This window comes from Protopterus annectens, chromosome 12.part0, assembly GCF_019279795.1.
Source record: "Protopterus annectens isolate FY-2018-M chromosome 12.part0, PAN1.0, whole genome shotgun sequence".
Taxonomy (NCBI): domain Eukaryota; kingdom Metazoa; phylum Chordata; order Ceratodontiformes; family Protopteridae; genus Protopterus; species Protopterus annectens.
In genome coordinates, this window is record NC_056746.1 from 149,207,845 (window position 1) to 149,232,082 (window position 24,238).

General features: G+C 42.5%; 1 protein-coding gene across 2 annotated transcripts in view; it reads left to right on the forward strand.

The window, feature by feature from the left end:
* PDXDC1 (pyridoxal dependent decarboxylase domain containing 1) overlaps positions 1-24,238 on the forward strand; it is a 674,140-nt gene that overhangs the window by 554,774 nt on the left and 95,128 nt on the right. For both annotated transcript variants that reach the window (XM_044089172.1, XM_044089173.1), the window contains 2 exons: positions 11,505-11,597; positions 11,694-11,790. In XM_044089172.1, the coding sequence (XP_043945107.1) occupies positions 11,505-11,597; positions 11,694-11,790 (190 nt within the window). The remainder of the gene's footprint in view (positions 1-11,504; positions 11,598-11,693; positions 11,791-24,238) is intronic.

A 24,238-nucleotide genomic window follows, 5' to 3' on the forward strand; every position in this document is an offset into this window, starting at 1 on the left:
TGTGAGTGTTGAGCCTCTTAATGTGGACAGGTCCACTTCCACCCATGGTGTCTTCAGACCCTCATCTTCCTTTTCCATAAAGGCCTTTACTAAGTCCAAATCAGCCATGCATCCCAAGAGGCCTGTTGCACAGGGCCCATCTCCAGGCCCCATGCCTAAAAAGCAGATGCTCAAAATGGCTGAGGATTTAATTACTCTTATCAGGGGTTCCCTACCCCCTCCGGACAAGAGACCCAGAGTGGAGGAAGATTCTCCCTCTTCTGACCAGGGCTCCATTATTTCAGAACATTCTGATGAAGAGGAGCACTCGTACTCTCCCTTTGAAGACTCTGATGCAGAGCAGTCCATTCCTTCTGTATCTCCCCCAGAGGATTTTTCTTTCGGGGAAACCTTGCATACCTTGAGGGAACACTTCCATTGGGAAGGCCAAGATTTTTCAGATTCCAAGAAAAGACTTAGGGAATTTCTTTTGCTACCTCAGCACAGACCTCTGGCGATACCTCCTGTCCTGGACATACTTGATGATGTTTACTCAGAGGCTTGCCTTAATCCGGATTCCCTGCCTCCTGCCCCAGTCAATCTTTACAAAAGCCATAATGCTGACCCTGAAACCATTTCTCAAGGCCCCAAGGGAATGAAGGCCTCTACTGCTAAGAACCCATTACCTTCCGAAAGAGAGTTTAGATCCTTAGAAAGGTGGGGAAAAAAAGGTATATACCTCTGCCACCCTAGCCATGAGGGCCTTAAATTGTCAGTTCCATATGCTTAAATATCAGCAGTTTCTGTTATCACAATTAAGGAATAAGATGTCACAACCTGAACAACCAGATTTGAAGGAGTTGCAGGATATGATGCATAGCGCAGAACAAGTAGATAAACACACATTACAATGTGGCTATGATGCTCTAGAGGCCTCAAGTAGAGCTGCTGTTACAGGATCAGTCATTTGTAGACATGCCTGGCTTAGGGAACAAACCTTGCCTGATCATGTTAAAGCTAAACTACTAGATGCTCCTTTACAAAAGGATGTATTATTTGGTACTAATGCTGAGGAGGTACTACGGAAAATGGAAGAAAAAGCAAAATCTATGCAAACTGTCAAAGCCTTTCTGCAGGTACAACCACCACGTTTTAGCAGAAATTGGCCTTCAAAAAACTGGTCCTTTCCAGCCACGGACAAGCCCCAAAGAGGTAGATACAGGCACACAAGGGGCAGAGGACAATCTCAAGGATCATATAGAGGCAGACAATGGCAAACTCCAGCACCAAGAGGTGGCGAAGACAGCGCACAACAATACAGGAAACAAACCCAATGACTTTCCCCTTTGCATGCCAAGCAAGTCTCAGCTGGCAGCACCCTTGGGAGGAAAACTGACATTATTTTCAAAAAATTGGCATATTATCACAACAGACAAATGGATCCTGGACATTATAAACAGAGGCTACAGATTTCATTTTCACACACTTCCAAAAATGAGAGGCATGCGAACCTGCCACACAATCAAAGGGCAGAGGCTCAAATACAAATTTCAAAGCTCATGGACATGAAAGCTATTCAAGAGGTACCTACTCACGAACAAGGTCAAGGTTTTATTCCAGACTATTCCTGGTACCAAGGAAGGAACCGATTGGAGACCCATTTTGGACTTATCCATCCTAAACACATTTCTACTGCCAAAATTCAAGATGCTAACCTTACAGCAGCTTCTTCCCATGCTGGGCAAGGAGTCTTGGCTGGTAACATTGGACCTCAAGGAGGCATACCTGCATGTCCCAATCAGACAAAACTGCAGAAGATACCTCAGATTTCTTGCAGGTTCAATCCACTATCAATTCTCTGCATTGCCCTTTGGCTTATCTACTGCGCCCAGAGTATTCACGAAATGCCTGGCATCAGTAATTGCCTACTGCAGACTTCAAGGGCTACAAATTTACCCTTATTTGGACGATTGCCTGATCCAAGCGGACAGCAAACACATACTTCTGGAACATCTGGCTTATGTAACACGGTTATTGAATTCTCTGGGATACACAGTCAACAAAGAGAAATCCAGGCTAACACCATCTCAGAAAATAATTTTCCTGGGTGCCAACTTGGACACAAACACCCAGATGGCCTATCTTACGCCAGAAAAACAGGGGCAACTAACTCAGTACTTCAAAATACTAGCAGCCTTACTACCTTACAGCAGCTTCTTCCCATGCTGGGCAAGGAGTCTTGGCTGGTAACATTGGACCTCAAGGAGGCATACCTGCATGTCCCAATCAGACAAAACTGCAGAAGATACCTCAGATTTCTTGCAGGTTCAATCCACTATCAATTCTCTGCATTGCCCTTTGGCTTATCTACTGCGCCCAGAGTATTCACGAAATGCCTGGCATCAGTAATTGCCTACTGCAGACTTCAAGGGATACAAATTTACCCTTATTTGGACGATTGCCTGATCCAAGCGGACAGCAAACACATACTTCTGGAACATCTGGCTTATGTAACACGGTTATTGAATTCTCTGGGATACACAGTCAACAAAGAGAAATCCAGGCTAACACCATCTCAGAAAATAATTTTCCTGGGTGCCAACTTGGACACAAACACCCAGATGGCCTATCTTACGCCAGAAAAACAGGGGCAACTAACTCAGTACTTCAAAATACTAGCAAATTGTACCAGGCTAACTGCAAGGAAAATCCTGCAGGCTCTGGGCTTCATGGCATCTTGCATTCTTCTAATCCCATGTGCAAAGTTGCATATGAGGAAACTTCAATGGTACCTAAAAACCTATGGTCTCAACACAGCCACAGTTTGGAAACAATAATACCACTAATCCCATGTTTGCAAAGGAATTTCTATGGTGGGCCCAAGCATGCCAAACAAACACAGGTCTACCATTCTGCAAGCCTCAAGCAAATCAAGTCATCACAACAGACGCTTCAGACTATGCCTGGGGGGCACACATGACAGACAGGTGCATTCAGGGCAAATGGTCCCAAAAGGAAAAGCACCTTCACATCAATCAAAAGGAAATGCTAGCAGTGATAAATGCAATTACAGCTTTCAAGGACCTCCTGCATCCAGGGCAATTATTGATAAGAACAGACAACACCACAGTAATGTGGTACATAAACAAACAAGGAGGAACACATTCATACCCCCTGTGCAGGCTGGTCATGTCACTTTGGAACTTGGCTCTGGAATGGCAAATCGAACTTCAAGCACAGTACCTGCTGGCAGACAATCTAAGCAGAAATATGACAGACCCGCACGAATGGAAGTTGCATCCCCAAGTGTTTACAAAGATAATCCAAGCGTGGGGAAGGCCAGACATAGATCTCTTTGCCTCCCACAGGAATCATCAAAATTCTGCTCAAGGATTTTCCATTCAAAGGCCTGGAGAGTGGACGCCCTTTCTTTCAGTTGGGCAGCACGGACAGTTTACGCCTTCCCACCTTTGCCTCTTCTGACCAAGGTGCTCTTGAAAGCAAGAGCAGACAGACCGAAGATGATACTGTTCACTCCAGACTGGCCAAGACAACACTGGTACCCACTCCTGAGGAGCCTAACACATTCTCCTCCCTGGACCCTACCTCTAATGCCTCTTCTACTGACTCAGCACAGCTACAAAACTCTTCACAGTCAGCTGAAAACACTCAATCTGGCTGCATGGAAAATTCCTTAACACCACAACAGACCCTACTCTCCAAGGAGGTGCAGGATGTCATTTTGGAGGCCAGAAGGCCATCTACTAGAAAGGCTTACTCCGCAAAATGGAAACGGTTTTGCACTTGGAATGAGAAAAAAGGCCAGGATCCTAGAAAACTGAATTTACCTCAGATATTACAGTATCTAGCTGAGCTGTTGAACAGTGGACTTTCATTTTCCTCCATCAAAATCCATGCCTCAGCCATTTCTGCTGAATACAACACTGATCCACCATTATTCTCCCACCCACTCTTAAGACAGTTCCTCAGAGGGTCTAAGAATATAAGACCTCCAAGGAAACAACCAATACCAGCCTGAGATCTTAATTACATTCTAGAAAAATTAACATTGCCTCCCTTTGAACCAGCTGCCTCAACAGATTTGCAATATTTGTCCTGGAAAACAGCTTTCCTTCTGGCCATTACCTCAGCTCATAGGGTTTCGGAACTACAAGCCCTCATGGCCGTGCAGCCCTTTCTCATCTTCCATCAGGACAGGGTTTCCCTACGAACCAACCCGTCATTTATGCCTAAGGTAGTATCCAGGGTAGCTTTAAATCAGGCCATACACTTACCTACCTTTTACCCCAATCCTCAAAACAAAGGGGAAAGGCTGCTACATTCCTTAGACATCCATAGACAGCTACGTTACTATTTGGACAGAACAAAGCCTTTCAGGAAATCAGAACAACTCTTTGTGTCCTATGCTGTAGGAGCTCAAGGGAAGCCAATTTCCAAACAGACTATTTCAAAATGGATAGGCCACTGCATACGGTTTTGTTACTCCTTTCATGGTAAATCTGTACATGCAGGCATCAGACCCCACTCCACAAGGGCCACAGCTACCTCTGCAGCCTTCCTCAGAGGAGTCCCTACCAAAGATATTTTGGAGGCAGCCACTTGGAGTTCTGTGCATACCTTCACTAAACACTACCACCTACCTTTATACTCCAAAACTAGAGCAGGCTTTGCCACTGCTGTGTTGCAGGGCATTCTGGTTCCTCCCAGTTCCACCTAGTGCCTACCACCCTGTGCATAGCTTTGGGATTCTACCCATCTGTTATGACTGCAGCTGTATACACGATGAACATAGTACAGTTTTGTACCTACCATAAATGTAGATGTTCGAGTGCTAATACAGCTGCAGTCCAGGTTTCCCTCCCTCCTTCCCCTCTGGGTACAGACCTAGTGGCTAACTCCTCATCTCACAACTTGATTGGGTTATCCTTCTATGGTGTATTTGCTTGCAACTACTGGTTTTTGATTATATTGCAATGCATGATTATATATTATATATATATATATCTATATATATATATATATATATATATATATATATATATATATATATATATATATATATATATATATATATATTTTTTTTTTTAATATATATTTTGCCTTCCTTCTGGGGGCACCTGACATCTGGGGCAAGAATGACGGAAGAAAATGGCGTCGGCTGTGTCTTATATACCCCTGTCGCTCTGACGTCAGGAAAGAAAGCGACGACAACCGACGCCGGACCTAGACTTTGGAATTCGGCCGACCGAGGACCTGCCTGACGGCAGGAGAACCCATCTGTTATGACTGCAGCTGTATTAGCACTCGAACATCTACATTTATGGTAGGTACAAAACTGTACTTTTCATTTGCCCTGTAGTGATGGATTCCCTGTAAGCCAAGCAAGTATATGCTTCTATGTCACTCGTTAGCAACCTGCATTCATTTTTTCATTATTGTTCATGGTGTAAACTGGAAAGGTGCAAGCGGTGAACACATGTATGTAGTCAAGATCTGACATCAATCACAGTATGGATTTTCATGGCATTTGTCCAGAAGAAATTTTCAGGTGTTGATTTGTGGAAGGGAAAACACAACTATTGGCCCCAGTCTTCTTTCTAGATCATTGTATCTATTAACAACATGTCTGCAATTATAGCTATCAGAATGCAGACTATTACAAGCCTAGCCAACAACCAGAGGTCAGAATCAAACTCTCTACATTGTATCTGTGAGGTTTACTGTGGCAAGAGTACAGGTTTCAAATCCTTTATCTTCCCCCCATCCCCCTTTGTACTTGCCTTTTTTTAAATGGTATCCTTGGTGTCTAAAGATGGTGCAGAGGGCCATTATCCTGTGTGGGAGGATACATGGCTGGAATCTCATTGAGTGGTTTTAAGGCACACTAGTTAATAGTATTCCTGGTGTCTAGTGGTTTCCGTCACCATGTTTTCATTTTTATTAATTAAGTGCCTTTAAGACACTCTATATAGAAAATCCATGGTGTCTAGTGTTCCCCCCCCATCCCCGTTATGTGCTGCTATGGCAGGAGACATTAACCCTGGTAGCTAATGTTCCCTTGACCCACGTAGTTGAATTAATCCATGTTGGATAGTGTCCCCACCCCAGCCAACGGAGATGAAGTAATCCCTGGTGGCTACTGTTCTCCTGACCATGGTTGAAGTATTCCCTGATGGCTTGTGTAACCCCCAACCCACATAGTTAAAGTAATCCCTTGTGGCCAGTGTTTGCCCTGACCTAATGTTGAAGGCTTTGCTCATTAGTGTTTGGATACTCTTACACACACACACACACACACACACACACACACACACACACACACACACACACACACACACACACACACACACACACACACAATGCCACCTGCTCACCTGATTGCACTCACAGGTATGCTCATCCATTCACTCGCACACAAAACAGGAATCCAGTCACACACACACCTACCTACCTAACCTTCCCCCTTAGTAACCGCCTACTGCTACATCCCAGACACACAATCACATTCATACATGCATCTCCTCACATACACTCTTGCACACACCAATTAACATATCTGACCAATAAACTCTCCAAATCTTAAGTCCACCTTGATGGATGAACACTGCCTTTTGTCCGTGTACGATACCATGAGTGGCCAGGAGCAGCCATGCTACATAATACATCCGAGTGATTGAATCACTCAGCTGTGTAAAGCCTGCCCAGGCAGTATCACAAGGAGAGCACACAGCTGATTAGCATATGCCTTTCTCCCAGGCAGTATCACAAGGAGAGCACATGGCTAATTAGCATATGCCTTTCTCCTAGGCAGTATCACAAGGAGAGCACACGGCTAATTAGCATATGCCTTTCTCCCAGGCAGTATCACAAGGAGAGCACATGGCTAATTAGCATATGCTTTTCTCCCTAACTGATTCATTACCATGTAGCATAGCCAATGAGACAACCCACCAAGTTACCACAAATCTTTATATGAAAACTCTGCAGTAGGGCTGTCTCTGAATTTGAAAGAGTTGCAGCGAGGTCTTGTGTATACACTGTGGTAGCTTTTATAAATTCAGCCAGCAGTGTGTGAACTAATAGCATTAAAGACAAGGAAGGCAACCTGTCAGATGAGTGGATGTAACCCTGCTCTTTGTACAAGGATATTTCCTAGGGTCTCCCAAAAAAATATGGCATTGCTGTAGAGGTGCACTAGGGGAGTGGTCTCAGATTTTCTGGAACTGTCCTAGTCTTAGTTACTTTATGCTTAGTTTGTCAGCCAGCTGTGACCAAATCAACTCAAGCCAGTTCAATATTACACCAGCAATTTTTTTGTTGGTTTTTGTTAATTCTAACAGCATTAAGGATCTCTTGCAACTTATACTTTTACCAGCTAAATGTACATAACACAAAAAGGATTCATCTCCACTTGTGAACTTGATGCAAGTAATGGAAAACATAGCCAAGTCTGAACTTGCCTCAAAAGACAGCAAAGCAGAAGAATGGCTACTTCCTAAATGGTCTTATTTGGTTTGAAGTCAAATAGAACTTTGCAGACGACTTAATAGGTCTACAAGCTCATTCTGTAGTATTCCACACCTTTGATTTCATAGCTAAGGAGCTGAATGTTTCAATTTTATGTCATTACATTTTTGGCACTGGGGTATTTACTCCAGTGTTGTTTGTTTAGTTTATGAATTTATTGCAGCTGTTAATAAAGTTCTCTGTTTAAAACAAATGGATTTTTGTTAAACATTTAACATAACTGAAAAAATTTTTTTCTGAAAAATAATCTGTATTTTTAGTTCTTATGTCATAACAAAACAGTAAAGATGTAATTCTGAATATGTATTGGGTTTCTTTTGTTGACTAGAACATGTTACACACACAAGTACATGTATATGGATTTATGTCACTTTATCTAATGCACATTTTATCTAATCACAATATATCTACAAAATTTAATATATAAAAAATATACCTCCAAAACTTGTTTAATGGGAGGGGGGGCAAACACCCCCCCCTTGCACTTCCCACAACCCTGTTACTTAAATATACTAACTCCTCATTTGTACAGCTGCAAAGAAAAGAAAAAAAAAAAAACACACCGTGAATCACCTGTAGTTTCTTTGTGCTGGTGCAACCATGATGTTAGTACAGTTAAGTAAGGGAGGATTTGGGGGAAGCAACTCCACACACAGACACAGATTTGGGGATGCATTTTCTGTTTCTAACACATTAGATTAAATGAATTTGAATTTTGTTGGTATATTGCATTTAGATAAAATGTATATTAAATAAAGCTTCATAAACCACACACACATACACAGAGACATACTAGATTCCAGCCTAGAAGAAGTTAAAACAGCACAATGGAAAATGAAGTCAGGGAAAGCAGCAGGCTCAGATCAGAATGCAGCAGATGTGAGCAAGACGTTGGGTGAGTTAGGGGAGAAATGGCTGCAGAGGATACTCATCCTAGTATGGAAAGAAAGGAGTATCCCAGATGACTAGAGAAAAGCATTCTGGTGTCAGTATACAAGAACAAAGGAGACATTCCCAACTATGGTAACTATAGAGGTATCAAACTCCTGCCACACTGCATGACAATTCTGGAGAGGGGATTGAAAATTAAATGCACAGAGAAGTAGAAGTAAGATTTAAGATGATCAATTCTGATTCAGATCAGGATGCAGCACAGCTGACTCAATAAGAATCTAGAGATGAAAAGAGTCCATCAAGGCATTCTTAGACTCTGAACAAGAACTTCAGCAAATGACAGGGGAATGGAAGGCAAAGCTAAAGGTACACAGGATGAAAGTGAGTACATATAAGACAGCCGTTATGGCAACAAATAAGGAACATCAGAAGAAGCTGAGAATTGAGATAGAAGGGAAAATAGTGGAACAAGTCAACAGCTTCAAATATTTGGAAGGGGTACTTGAAGAGAAGTGAAGTCTGAATGAGGAGGTCAAAGCTAATAAAAGAGGGTCTACAACCAACTGGCGCTGAATGTCAGGGGTAGTGTGTGACAGAAGAATGCCAAAGAGGCTGAAAAGTAAGGTGTACAAAACTTTGGTGCAACCAGTACTACTGTATGGTACAGAAACCAGGGTAGTGAAGGTAGAGGATTAAAGGATGCTAGATATGATGGTGATGTCTGAGATGGGTAGTAGGATGCACACTGTGGTACAGATGAAGAAATGAGGATTCCAGAGCAAAAACCCAAGTAGCTCCAGTTGCAGAGGTCAAAGAAAACAGATTACGGTAATTCGGACACGTGCAAGAAAGCAGAAGACAGTCTGGAGAAGATTTGGGACAAACAGGAAGAAGACAAGAGGAAACAAGGGCATGTAGCAAATAAATGACTGGATTGTGTGAGAGAAGACCTGCAGCATTCAGGCATGACTGCTGAAGGTAGGATAGTGGCATTAAGTCAAGAGAGAGAACAGCAATTGAAGCAACAACCCATTCACATGTAGAAACTGTGAACAAGGGAGTTGATGATGATACATACACATATATACAGATACTTACACACACACACACACATTTATATATATATATATATATATATATATATATATATATATATATATATATATACACACACACACATATGTATGTGTAGATATATATATATATATATATATATATATATATATATATATATATGGATCTAGGACTGTTGAACAAAAGTTCAATAGTCCGAATCCACAATAACCGAACGTACTTTAACGAAAGCGCTTTCACCGAAAAAGCGCTTTTGTTAAAGTGCGTTCGAAAAAAAAACAATAAATCTTCTTTTATGCAGGGGGGCAAGCCCCCCTGCACCCCCCTGTGTGGGGGGGGGCTGTGTCTCCCACACCCCCCTACTTTTATATTCTCACTCCTAGCTCGAACTACAGTGGGGAAAAGGGAATTTTCCCTTAACTGCACCGTAGTGCGACCAACACAACGAGTATACTTATCTGAAAGTGCTGCTTCGGTGAACAGCACTTTCGGTTAAGTATGTTCCGTGATGTCTGCTTTGGCAGACAGTGCCGTCGGGGATCTGTACGGATCCCATATATATATATATATATATATATATATATATGGTTCCACTTCATATCATCAAATTTAATTTCATCGAAGCCCAAAACATCGAGACCAAATCGTCGAAAACCCGTATCATTGAATCTCAAATCATTGCAAACTAAAAAGCAACTGAAAATAGCATTCCACAGAGTTAGTACTGCATTAATGCAGGGGGGCAAGCCCCCCCTGCACCCCCCATGTGGGGGGCTCCACCCCCCTTACCCCACGTAAATAAATATACCAACTCCAAGGTTGCACTACAGTGGGGGGAAAATGTAATTTCCTAACTCCACTGTAGTGCGACCTTGGAGTTGATATATTTAATTGGGGGTGGGGGGGGTGGGGGCAGAGCCCCCCCCCCGCATAAATGTAGTAAATAGTGTCTGGGATGTTATTTCTAGTTGCTTTTTAGTTTTCAGTTATTTGAGATTCAATGATATGGGTTTTCGACGATTTGGTCTGGATGTTTTCAAATTCGATGAAATGAAATTCGATGATATGAAGTGGAACCATATATATATATATATATATATATATATATATGTGTGTGTGTGTATATACACACACACAGACACACACACACACACATACATATAAAGAGAGAGATGTATGTATAGTTTCTGTATAGTAAATACAGTTAGATAACTTGATATGCAGAAAAATAGATAACTATGACTTCAACACAATCAGCACTAAGCTGTCGATACTAAAAGTATAGCAGACACACTCCTTTTTTAATCAGTAAGCTTAGAAACAAAAATCCAGCAGTAACAGCAGACACATTTTGAATACTGTGATACTATTAGAAAAGTTTTTTTATTTATTTATATTTGTAAAGTAATATGGTTAGGACTGGGGGCAGGGTTAGGGTTAGCACCTACAAGTAAGGTGATGTGGGTGAATGAAGTCTTTAAACAGTGGCTTCAAAGAATAAACCACTAGTATGGTTACTACAGAAACTCCTCCAGTAATCGTAGTAAGGTGAATTCTCCAGCTTACCCTGTAATTGTGTGTTATTTGTGTTAACTGGTATGATAAGGTCACAAAGCGTGTTACAAAATCAGAGCTGGAAGTGTTATTTTTCAAGCGGAGTACTAAGTCAGTGTTTCATGAGTTGTTGTTGTTGCTGTGTCTTTCGGCTTTTTCCCGTTAGGGGTCGCCACAGCGGAACTCCGGTCCGCTAATGAATGGCAGTAGATTTTTACATGCCGAGTTGCCAGCTCTGATGCACAACCTTCAGCGAAGGTATCCCCATTCACACATGTCTTCACACAGAAGACGCTGTAGCTGAGAATAGCATCTTCTAATGAAAGTATGGAAACTGCTAAAATTAACTACCCTAATTTAAAATTGTTTAGAATATAAATGTGTTAGCTGTGTGTATTGTTTATCATTTTAAAAGTCACAGAAGGGAAAGTAACTGTTTAACTCATTCCACTTAGCTACTGGAAAATATGACAGAAGTTGTTCGGAGAGGTATTCAGGAAGCTGAAATGCAGCTGCAGAAAGCAAGTGAAGAAAAACTTATGGAAGAGGTGAGGCCAAATATAATGTTCAATTAAAAAATTTACAATTAAAGAACTTTCTTTCCAGTATGCAGGATTCTGATTGGTGTGTGTACTATTTTTCAGGGTGTCCTCAGACAAATACCTTTAGTAGGTTCTGTATTGAACTGGTTGTCTCCGGTACAGGCCCCCCTGAAAGGAAGAACATTCAGTCTGGCGGCAGGTAAAGAGTGTTTCAGAGACAGTACTGGTTGTAGTTTCATGCATATACAAATACCAAAATGCATTTTACTAAAAGTCATAATCGATTGCACATGCTTTAAAACATCAGTAGGTGCTGGCAGAGAGAAAAATGCTGCGCACGCCGCTCTTGGTTTTTATGGCTGAATAATAACTAATTTTATTAGTCCTGAAATATAAATGGGTGCATTAAAAAGTAAACCAAGTAATAGTTCACTGCAGTAGAGTAGTACAGCGCGACTTGCTTGAAGGTATCATAGAGTGAATTCAGTAAACAGTGCAACTCCCTTAATTTAAATTTGTTTAGATTATACATTGGTTAATTATGTGAATGCATTGTTTAGTATTTTAAAAGTCAAGGAATGAAAATTAACTATGCAAGTGTTTCTACTCAGCTGTGAAAAAATTCTAAGTTTAGACTGTTTGCACACGTTGTAAGTCTGTTGTGCAGATCAGGTACATAATCCACTTCCATCAGTGTGAGTAAGCAACTCTTAGATATTATTTAAGTTTGTTTTGAGGAGATCTCAGACACACAGCAATCATGCAGAAAGAAAGGAGGGTGTGACTAATGAAGTTTTCATTTCAAAGTCGCTTTATTTTTTGTTGTTGACCATTTGACTAAAATCCTCTTAGGCACTAGCATGTATGCAGTATCAGAAAAGTACTGCAACACCAATCAATACTAAGGTAAATAACTCATACTCACCCTGATATGAATGCATTATGCAGTAGCCTTGTACCATTTTTCATGCTTGCTCACCATACCTTTGCACTTGTTTGTTGCGCATGAAACTGAATACCGTTTGCATGGGTTTGTTGTATGTTCAAATCAGCAAGAGGTTCCACCAGTGGTCATGGTTCCTCTGTGATGGATTTGATGCACAGATAAACAAAAAGCAATTCCCTTATCACAACTGAACTTCAGTCATCAAAAACAGTGTTTTTACATAGGTAACCACCATGCACTCCTGGAAAGGAACACTTGTGTCTGGTGGACTTACTTGTTTAACAAATGAATAGAATAAATAAAATAAAATCTCAGGGGTGTAAATACATAATCTCTGCTATTAATACTATTAGAAGAGATAGCTTTATTATGCAGCAGATACTGTTATCAAACAAACTTCCATTTAGGGTTAGGAGTGTTGCTTTTTTATTGCATTTGACACCTTTGGATAGGTAAATTGAAGAAGAAAGTATTGTTATAACATCAGTTAGCAATTCTTGATGGGCTGCAGACCTAAAACACAGTCATAGACTATGGTGAACCACTAGTTTACACTGCTCATGAAATCATTAGTTTAACACTGTGATATTGTGACACTTTTATTTGTATGGAATTACTATTTTAATGCTTGCTGGAAATCACTTAATTACAGCTTACACTTAAATATGACTATTCCCATTTGTTAAACCAAATTTTTGTTTTTTGAAGTACAGAAAATAGTATGGTTTGGTTTGAAAGGTGTATCTGCTTTGAACAAAGCATATTATGGAACATTGGCATACTTTAGCTTTAGGCAGTACATGTATTCTTAATTTTGTAATGCCTTATATGTTCTCTAAAAGAAGACACATGTATGAACTTCTTTAATGTGGAAAACAGATGGGAATACATAGCCATTAAACTAGTGATGAGTCAGACAAGCTCTCCTTTTATAACCCCTTAAATGGTTACTGTGCATAGTCTATCATATATGTAAAAACAGACTGTACTTAGTAGCTATCATTTTTATAAGCTCCTTTAAGTAACTAAAACAAGAGAAACTTTTAAACATATAATAATTATCTGCTTAATGCAGTAAAGTTGTAGTTAAACTACCAGTTATACATTTGTATACAATTTTAATATTTTTCTTCCACTGAAAATATTTTGCTGCTCCTTTTTTATGTTTGTATTTTTTCTTTTTGCACTTCAGATATAATGGATTTATTTAAATATGCAGATGTTTATTTATAAATATAGATAGACAACATTTTCTACAATCTTCTAGTAGAATTGGAACTTGTCAATGTCTTGGGTATCAGCTTTTAACAGCACAGTTCTCATTTGTAATCAGATTTTTTCTGGACTAAACTTTAAAGACATGCTGTAGGTGGATTGGACACTCCAAATTTTCCGTAGGCATGAGTGCATGTGTGTATGTGCCTTCTGTGGAAGGTTGGGTGCTGGACTGGCAACTTGACACTATAAAACTCTACTGCCAATCAAGAGCAGACAGGTGATCCGCTGTGGTGGCCCCTAACCGGGAAAAGCTGAAAGAAGAAGAAGAAGAAATTAGTTTGTTTGGTTTTTATTTACATGGATTATCTTGAAGTGAAAGTCAGTTCTGCAACTCCCCAAAGTGTCTAGGTAGAATTTTTTGCATTTATTTTGGCTTGAATTCTTATTTTTTTTACCTCAAATTAAAATCAGATTCTTAACATATGTTTGTACAGTGTAAGGTAATTTACTGAGTACACTGATAACTACATCACAACAGCTAAACACGCAGAGCAAGTACAGTATAACTTAATGCAACAAATACTGAATCAGTTACATGGAATCATATTGTGCTAAACTTAACAATGACACGAATCCTGAATCAGTTACATGGAATCATATTGTGCTATACATAAAATGCCACAAATCCTGAATCAGTTATATGGAATGGGTCTATATCAGATAATTGAACTTTTAAAAGTTTGAACACCATATAGTCGAGACCATAAGTTCGAAGTCTTAAAAGTTCGAAACTCAAAAAAAAAAAAAAATGAAAAAAAAAGAAAAAAACCTACCTGAAAGCTTAAGCAGGGGGTCAAGCCTCCCAGCACCCCCCACTCTTTAAATATACCAACTCTGAGATCGCACTACAGTGCAGACAATGGAAAACTTCCATTGCTGCATTGTACAGGGATCTCCGTTGAAACGTTTGAACTTTTAAAAGTCCGATCATATGGTGTCGACCATATGACGTTCAGACTTTTAAAAGTTCGACAATGTGATAGGAACCCACATGGAATCATATTGTGCTATACTTAACAATGCCACAAATCCTGAATCAGTTACATGGAACCATATTGTGCTATAAAGACAAGAAACATGGTTCTTGCAGTATAACAAGTTTTGGAGATGGCGTATAGCACCTCCTCCCACACACACATACCAAGTTTTGCTAGTTAATAACAAGCATGGCAAATATTTCCCTCTTTTAGATAATTTATATCTAAGTGCTATGACTGTAATACATTCTAAATAATTTATTTGTAGTTTTATCTTGTGTTATAAATTTTAAAAGAAACATGTAACTTGTACATGCATTTAACATATTTTTGAAACATGATTTTATAAACACACTTTGCAAAAACTATTAAGCGAAAGAAATGTTCTCATACTAAACTGAAATTCGACATAGTTAATTGTAAATGTCACTTAATTACAGTTTTATTACCTCTTAACCAGACGCCTAAAACTTTATTTTACCTAAAACTTTATTTTACCTGGAAGTGTAAAACATTTCCTAGTAGATAAAAATAAACTTTAACAAGTTAGGAACCTTTTAAACACAGCTCGTAATATGACTTGCATTTAGTTAACAGAAACTACAACAGGAATGGCAGCTTTTGGTTGGTCTTTAGCCTTGATCTTATGCTGTAGAGTTTAGCACTGAGCTACATATATACATTTGCAGCCAGATTCAATAAAACCTACACAGTCTATTCATATGGTAGTGCATTGTTTTATATTCAGTAAGCAGCTCCGCACGATGTGTAGAAGCACACACAGCCCCGCAAACAAGGTAAACACTGTGGCATGCAAATTACAGCATAAGCATCTGAATTAAGCATTCCAAGATGGAGGAGCCATATATGTAGACTCATTGCTGGTTTTTCCTGCGAATTCCAAAACCTACTGGAATACAACCATGGAAAGGAGTCAACACATAAACAATGTTAGGTGCTGCTGTTGCTTTAATTCATGTGTATGTGTAACAGGCTGAAATCTGTCCTGCTGCTAATAGACCAAGGCCAAGAAGGAAAAGAGTTTTCAGATCTGGGTAACTTATCACATCCTACATAATGTGGAAATTGTACAGTGCTACAGGGTAGATGGAGGCACACTACAGGAGCTCTGCAACCTCAGAGACAGGGCTAACAAAGGGGAACCCATCCCAGTGGAGATAAAGGTATGTTTAGCACTTAGAATTTCGGCTACCGGTACCTTTCAGAGACCCACAGGGGACATGCTGGGGATGTCACAGGCATCAGCATCCAGGATCCTCCATCAATTCTTGAATGCTGTGTTCTAACATACAAGTGATCACATATATTTTCCCCATACTACTTAGGATAGGGCCAGAAATATGCAGGAATTCTACCATGTAGCACACTACCCTGAAGTACTGGTGCCAAAGATTGCACACATATAGAAATTAAGACACCACCCAGGGAACAGAGAAGGCTCTACATTAATCGAAAGGGCTTTCACTCCATTAACTGCCATGTCGCATGTAATGCCAAGGGAATCATCTTTGAACATGTGTGCCTTCAACCTTGGCAGTTACCACAACTCACATATTTGGCACACCTCCCAACTGTATCAGATGTTCGCTGGGGAGATATCCCACAGGGTCATTTACTGGGGGATGCAGGTTATGCACTGGAACCGTGGCTGATGACACCCATCAGAAATGCACACACCCGCTGAAAAACGCCATAATAAGGCACACACTCAAACCAGAAATATCACAGAGTGTGTGTTTGGGCTGCTGAAGTTGCAGTTCTGGTGCCTAGATACATCTGGGGGAGCCCTGCAATACAATCCACAGACGTACTGAAATATTCACAGTGTGTACCATGCTGCAGAACATCATGCTAAGAAAATAGCTTCAGCAGGATCAGTAAGGGTAAGGAGCACACATCCCACCACCAATGCCAAGGTCACCATAACCACACGCAGATGAGGAGTCAGAGGGGAAACCACCAGCTGCCGTGGGTGTAGGCAGACATAGGTGTGCTCAATATGCCCTCATATGGGTTAAGAGGCAATGCATAGCACACTCACTCACCACCTAAGGGCTTAAAACGTTATTCCTATGCACAAACATTTTGTAACATTGATACCAGGTAACTCTCACAACCTTTACCTCCCCATGTATTGGCTGTGTACTGCTTGCATCAGACAGATTTAGCCTTGAATTAAAACTGTTGCATTTGCTGGATTTACAAGGTAAGTGTTGAACCTGGAGTGTATTTAATAATATGAATGAGTGGCATATCCTTGCAAGTTGTTACTTGGTAGTGTAAGCAAGTAAAAGTTGAGAGATTTGTACAGAAATAACCTTAACATGTGACAGCAGAGACATATTTAAGTTGTATGTGTCCGTTATTAAGTAGTAGGCCTCAGGCATCAAAGAGTCACACAATTGTACTTCTCAGAAGTACTGATGGTCACCAAGTGCCCTCAGTTTAACACCAAATGTTTCTACTGGAAGTCATTAAAGAGAGAAGCTAGAAAGTAATGATTCACACTGCAGTTTCAGACTTCACAGCCCTCACAAGATCATTCACAATAAAGATGGAAACTTTTGATGCTATCAACTGTTTAACTTTCTAAGACCAATATAAGTCAAAGGTACAATTACCAGTTCGACATCACAGATGCAAATGTACTAAGCTCCAAGTCAGCTATGCACCCGGAGCATCAGACACAAAGCTTATGTATCCCTTAATCCAGAAGATGCAAAACAGGGATATGGTACACTTATCACTTGCATAGTATGTTGGGGGAGAGCAGAAAGCTTAGGCTGACACAAAAGGTCGGTGAGTGTGTATGAGTAAGAAAGAGAAGCAGGTAGACATTTGGATAAACCAACAAATGACTATGAGACAAAATGAGTTTTAAGCTGCATGGCTGAACGATGTAACTATTGTGTGTGTGTCTGTAGGGGTCCTTCAGGTGTGTGATGGTCTGCATGAACACACTCAAGCTCTGTGCTAGCTCTGTGTCTTGGTATGTTGGACAGGGGTGAGCCATGCATGGTAGAGGTGGCAGTTCATCATTGTTGTCCCCGACTATGAGTACTGGCTCTGCCAGGAGCTTCACTGGCACACCCACGTTCAGATTCAGTGTTGCTACCTGAACGTGACTGGTGTCTGCTGGAGAGCTCCCCTCATGAGGATACCCAGGGCCATGACCCCATGGCCTGCCACGCCTGGGTATGGACAGCTAAGCCACTAACGGTCTGTGGAAGTACTGCTACTATGAGAGCATGATTAGGCATGGCCATATTGGCTAACAGTGGATGATGTAGCTGACCTATGCCCACGAGGATACCATCCCCCTCCCAGTAGACATTCCAGCACAGACACCACTCATTCCAGTGTGTTATTCATCCAATCCATTGAATCGGCAACATGGTGGAGACAATCATGCATGTCAGCCTGTGCCACATCTACAAACCTAAGCATTTCTCTGGAGCACCTATTGCAATGTGCCTGTGCTTCCATTATGGCCCCTAGACTTACATTGAGTGGCACCATAAGAGATGCCTGGATCAGGTGGAGGAGGGACAGCAGGCCCCCTCCAAGCACCCCGTCAGCCCTCCTGCATGGCATCTTGCCCACACTTTGACTACAACAGTCACTGAAGCCACAGTAACCACACTTCCCTGATCAATTGTCTCCCCTACCACCTGTACAGTATCTGTGGTCTCACTGGAATGCGTAGGCGTAGGCCTACTGGCTGTGTCCGATGGAATTTCAGGGGATGGCTGTATGTCAACCTCACTGTCAGATTCAACCTTTAGCACCCCTAACTATGCCTCTGTTTGGCCACCATCATCATCAGAGTCTGCTGATACTCTTGACATCACATGGTAGACGTCCCCCACACTTCCACTGTTAGGATTACCTGTCATAATAAGCAACAAACATAGGAAAAATTAATACATTAACTACTATACTCCAATATATGCTAACAAAATAACAGCGTTGCCACTATTAGACAGTACAGCAATATACACAACAGTCCTGACATCAACATCATACTGAAATATTTCTTTGGATTGCTCATCAGTATTGATATAAACATATTTGGCTTACCATTTGCATTTAAGGGTATCCTCTGCATGCCATATGGTCCTGGAAGAATTTAACCAAAGGTAAGGGCGTCTTCACAATTAACAGTAACACAGGAGTTAATTCTTTTCCCCCTAGTATGTCCATTAACTATACTTTCAACAAGAACTTGGATGACAACTCCAAGCTAAGCTAATCAGTCAGAATGTTGTTAACTGTAGCAATTTTTAACCCCCCCCCAAAAAAAAATTCTTGTGAAACAGAAGTAACATATTGATTTAAATTGTTTTACTGTATAACAGTATTCAACAATTGAGAGACAAAAGACTACCTGGAATCTCTATTTGGGACATGCTTGCTGTCCCTGAAACAGCAGCACCAGTGTCAAGGATATGCTGTTCTCCACTTTCCTGGGAACTGTCTGGATCCCTGACAGTGTGCAGGAACTCATTTGTTGTTAGTGGTGGCTCTATAGCAGCCCCTCCCCCCGCGGTACCCATCCAGTCACAGCTCACTGCAGCTACTCTCCTCCATGCAACTGAAATCATGCCAGTGGCCATATGGTGCACCTGCTAATATGTCCTGCTGTGGCCACCCACAGCATTAACATCATCAACAGACAGTTTGCTGCATTCTGCATGATGTATCTCCTCTTCCCCTTAAAGCAGGAAGGCACCATTTTGCTTAAAACTGCCAACAATGACCTGATTTTCAGCCTCAGTGAAAGGTGGTCTTTGAGGATTGAGAAGCCTGGGTGGCATAGTCCTAAGTGTTCTAAAAGACAACAGAAGGATAATACACACAAGTATCACATAACTACAAAATAACTGTTCCCTGATAAAACAGAAAAGGTGGCATTTCAGTATTATCTACTGGAGAAACATAAAACAATCTAGAGATTTGAAATATGAACAACAGGCTGGATGCAAAAAAAGGAGAGTAACAATAGCAATATATCCTTGTTTATGCCATAACAGAAATGCAACTTTGCTGACCCACAAAAGAACATGCAAATGACAATTTTTCCAGCAAACCATCTTTGAAATGCTAAAAGTGCTATCAAATGAACTGTCCCAGAAACATGTCTACAGATTTAACACAGAACATTCAATTTTAAGGTATTGCCAATCATGTGTACCTGTGAAATGCCCTGGCAAGCATTCCCATGGCATCAGTACACTTCTAACTAATGCATACAGATAAAAATGTAAAAGCCTTTGCTCCAGATTTTTCTTAAATACATTCCAGCATATGCAGTGGTAGCTGACAAAATGCAAGCATACCTTCTCAAGTTCAGTAATCCTCTTTGCAGGTATATCCCAAATTAATAGCATTTTTTCTGTGTTCTCCACATAAACAAGTCCTCACCTTCAGTTTCCCCTAGCTACACAGTTGCCTTTTATGGTGTAGATTCAGGGCTGTTAGCCTGGTGAAGATGCAATTCAAGTGTGAACTCATTAAAATTGCTGAATCCCAAATACTTGGCTCCATGTAGCCGATGTAAACATAGTGCAGGCACTCTGTGTTTTTAATGGATTGCAACTGTGAATGATTATTGGTTGGGAGAAGGAAAACGCAACAGCACTGCAGGTTGCTGTACATCCAGTGGGTGTGTCAGGTTACACTTACAAAGTGTTACCTGTAAGATTGGAAATGTAAGTAAGAAGCACACAATTCACAGGTTCTGTTCATTAACATCCAACCTCCCCTTTATTTGTTGGCAACTGCATGATATTATTGCCATTTAATATCCTCACACATTTTAAGGACAATGATGTAGAATGGCTTGCAGACTGCATGTCTCAGATTACTCAGATAAGAGAAGCATGACCCAGAAACACACAGAGATAAGACAGAGCTGTACATTTGCAAACAGTAGATGTTATGTGATCCTATCTCGCCTACATTCTGACTGATGGGTTCGGAGCCGATCCTCGGCTCCAACTCGGCATGCTTATGCCAAAGAGCGAAGTCTCTTATTGGCTGAGCTTACTATATCCCAGGATGCACCACTACCAGTCCCCCAGATCTCGTTTGCCGCTAACAAGCAAAGACGTGGTCTCGAGCTTGGCTGAGCTAAGTAGTGTTTTTCCACTTACTTTCCTGTCAGGGATTTCCTAAAATTCAACAAAAAGCTGTTTTAACAGCTATCTCGTGTTTTTTGTGTATGAGTGAATATTTTTTGTGGTAAAATATTTGTGTGGTGATTGTGTATTGTCTGACTAGAGGTCCCATTTGAGTTGAAGGGCCTTCCCCTGTCAGTCCGTTGTCATTCAAGTCCCGTTTTTATTTTTAGGGTTCTTGGATACCTTTAGTTGTTTTTCTATCGTATCAGTCTTGTTTAAAGAAAAAGGAAAAGAAAAAGAAGAATTTATTCTGTGATAGTTAGTGTATTTGCTGTTCACCAGTTTGGTTGCCATAATGTCACAGGCTCCTAGGCCTTCAGGGTTTAAGAAGTGCACTAAGTGTAGTTTCAAGATGTCAATTACAGATGACCATTCTCTCTGTGTGTACTGTTTGGGCACCAAACATTTGCAGGAGTCCTGTAGCGTGTGCCACGCGTTTTCCTCGAGGGTCCTCCAAGAGAGGAAAAATAAACTTATTTTAAAAGGCCTTATTAAACCCTCATTTGAAGAGGCATTAGCTTCCTCTCCTTCTCCTGCAAAGAAGAAAAGGGCGTCGGCTCCGACCAGCCCGTCGGATCCGACCGCCAAAAGACATAGGCAGGCTTCTCCTTCGGCTCCACGGACTTTGGAGCCGAGGGCGGAACGGTCTGCCTCGATGCCTCCAGCCTCGACTCCTCTGGGTTCGAGCCGACGGCTGGGGCCTCGAGAGGCGGGTCATCTTCATCGGCTCCACTGATCTTGGAGCCGATGAAGGTTGTCCGCTCAGACACTTCCTCCTCGGCGCCGAAGCCCTCTTCGGCACCGATCGAAATTGGTTTGGACACTCCGTCGGCGCCGATAATTATCGAGTCGATTCGGAGCCGGTCCCCTAGTCCCTTGGAGCCGTTGGAGAGGCCTACTCGGACCCGTTCGGTCTCTACCAGGTCATCAAGGATGTCAGATTCGGACATAGACAGGGTACTGCAAAGACTTTTCCAGTCCCCAGTCTTTCAGAAATTTGTTTCGGCTCCGACCCAATTGGCTTCGGAGCCGATAGCCCATTCCATTGCCATTCCTCCTCCGACCGCTTCGGCTCCGTCGGAGCAGGTGCTGATGGAGCCAGTAGAGATCCTAGGGTCGGCTCCGACCCTTACTCCAACCCCGGCCTTCGGGTCCGAGTTTAGCACACGGACTTCTTCGGCCGGGCCCGGGGGTGACGATTCGGGACCAGTGCTGTCGGTTCCAAGCCTCCCTCTCGGTGCTTCGGCCGCGGGACTTCCGTCTGCTATCATGGCTCCGGAGACTGGACCCTCCCAGGATTCTGGGGGTCCGGCCTTCAGAGCTATGAGGAGTGCCTTGGCCAAATCTTCTTCGGCCATCTCTACGGCTTTACCGGCACCTTCCCTGGGCATGGAGACTGGGTCTTTGGCAGTTCGCCTGCCTCTAGGCAGCGGAGCCCTGGGGCCTGAGGTTACCCCACTGGGGGTTCCCCTCCTCCTGAGGGTCTTTCGGAGTTGTCTTCGGAGGAGCCCCCAAGGAAGAGATCGTGCAAGAGGAAGCACGTGGACTCCCCCGATGAGTCTCTTACATTGGACACTGATCTTGATGATGCGGAGGGGTCCCCAAAGTCGTCCTCGGATGATGTCTCATTTGCAGACATTCTAGAGATCCTCAAGCAACGAGGCGGCTGGAATTCCAAACCCCCCTCCGCTGATGAGTCGGTGTTCCTCAAGGCCTTCGGGGCTCAGCCCTCCGCCTCCTGGGTGTCTCCGCCCTTCGACGAGCTCCTGGATTTGGTTTGTCGGAGGCGTGGGAACATCCAGATACTATGGAACCAGTGCCCTAACAAATTTTTGTCTGCCCCACCCGAGAAGGAGTTCTTAACGAAAGGCGTGGCTGTAGATGCCATGGTGGTGGCATCTGCTACCCAGCAGGACGTGGCAGAGGCTTCAACGTCCGTCCATCCTCCTAATAAGGAGTCTAGGAGCATGGACCCCTATGCGAAGCGCACCCTGACTTCAGCGGCCTTTACTCTGAGGTCCCTGAATTATTTGGCACATTTCACCAGACTACAGAGGGATCTGGTCAAGGAGCTCTCAGACTCCCTCTCAGGTAACCTACCTGAGCAGCTAGCCCAGTCGGTTAGCTCTCAGTTGGCTATCCTTACCTCGATTTCTAACTCGTCCATGAGGCTCATTTCATATGCGGCCGAAGGGCAGAGAGGCAGGCACAGGCGTGGCTCTCACGAAGACAAGCCTGGCTCCGTTTGTGTCATTTCGCGGAGGCCTTCAAGTCTTCCTTTGCCGACGCTCCCTTTGATGGGTCCTCTTTGTTTGGACCCAAGGTAAAGACACACTTACCGCTGTGAGCAGGAGGGAAAGACTTTATCTGCCGTGAGCACGATTTTCCACTCCCTTTCGGCCTTATCCCAAGGCTAAAAGAGGAGGGAAGATGTGGTTCCGCAAATCACAGAAATTCTTTCCTCAACAGCAGGAAGATTCCCCTTCCAGAGGCAGAGGACGGGGAAAATTTTCTGGGAGACGCCGTCCCAGAGGTGGCAGAGGCCCCCGCAACACTGGAGACCGCGAGTCCTTTCGTGGCTCTTCAGCCTCCCACACTCCATGAGGGATTGCCTGGCTGTGCTGCTCCGGAGCCAGTCGGGTGCCGTTTTGCCAAGCACCTAAAAGCCTGGGAATCTATTACTCAGGACAGATGGGTGCTTCGGATTATTGCCGGAGGTTACACCATTCCCTTCACACGTCCACCCCCACCGTCCAAAAAAATCCCGGACCCTCCACCCAGTCAAAGGGAAATTGCAGCCGTAGAAGCTTCAAAGCTGCTAGAAAAGGAGTCATCCAACCGGTCCCCACAGACCAGATCGGATCCGAAATTACTCAAGGTTCTTTTTAGTGCCAAAAAAGACAGGGGACCTGAGACCCATTTTGGATCTCAGCAAACTAAACCAGTCCGTCATGAAGTCCAAATTCCGAATGGTCACTTTACAATCCATTCTCCCATTGTTGGAGAAAGATGTTTGGATGTGCTCCATAGATCTCAAGGACGCCTATTATCACATACCGATACATCAGGCGTCCAGGAGGTATCTGCGCTTCAGCCTGGGAGACAGTCATTTCCAATTTTGTGCACTGCCCTTTGGTCTCACCACAGCCCCCAGGGTGTTCACCAAGTGTTTGGCAGTAGTGACTGCTCACCTGAGGAGTCTCGGATTCCAAGTGTTTCCCTATCTGGATGACTGGCTCCTGA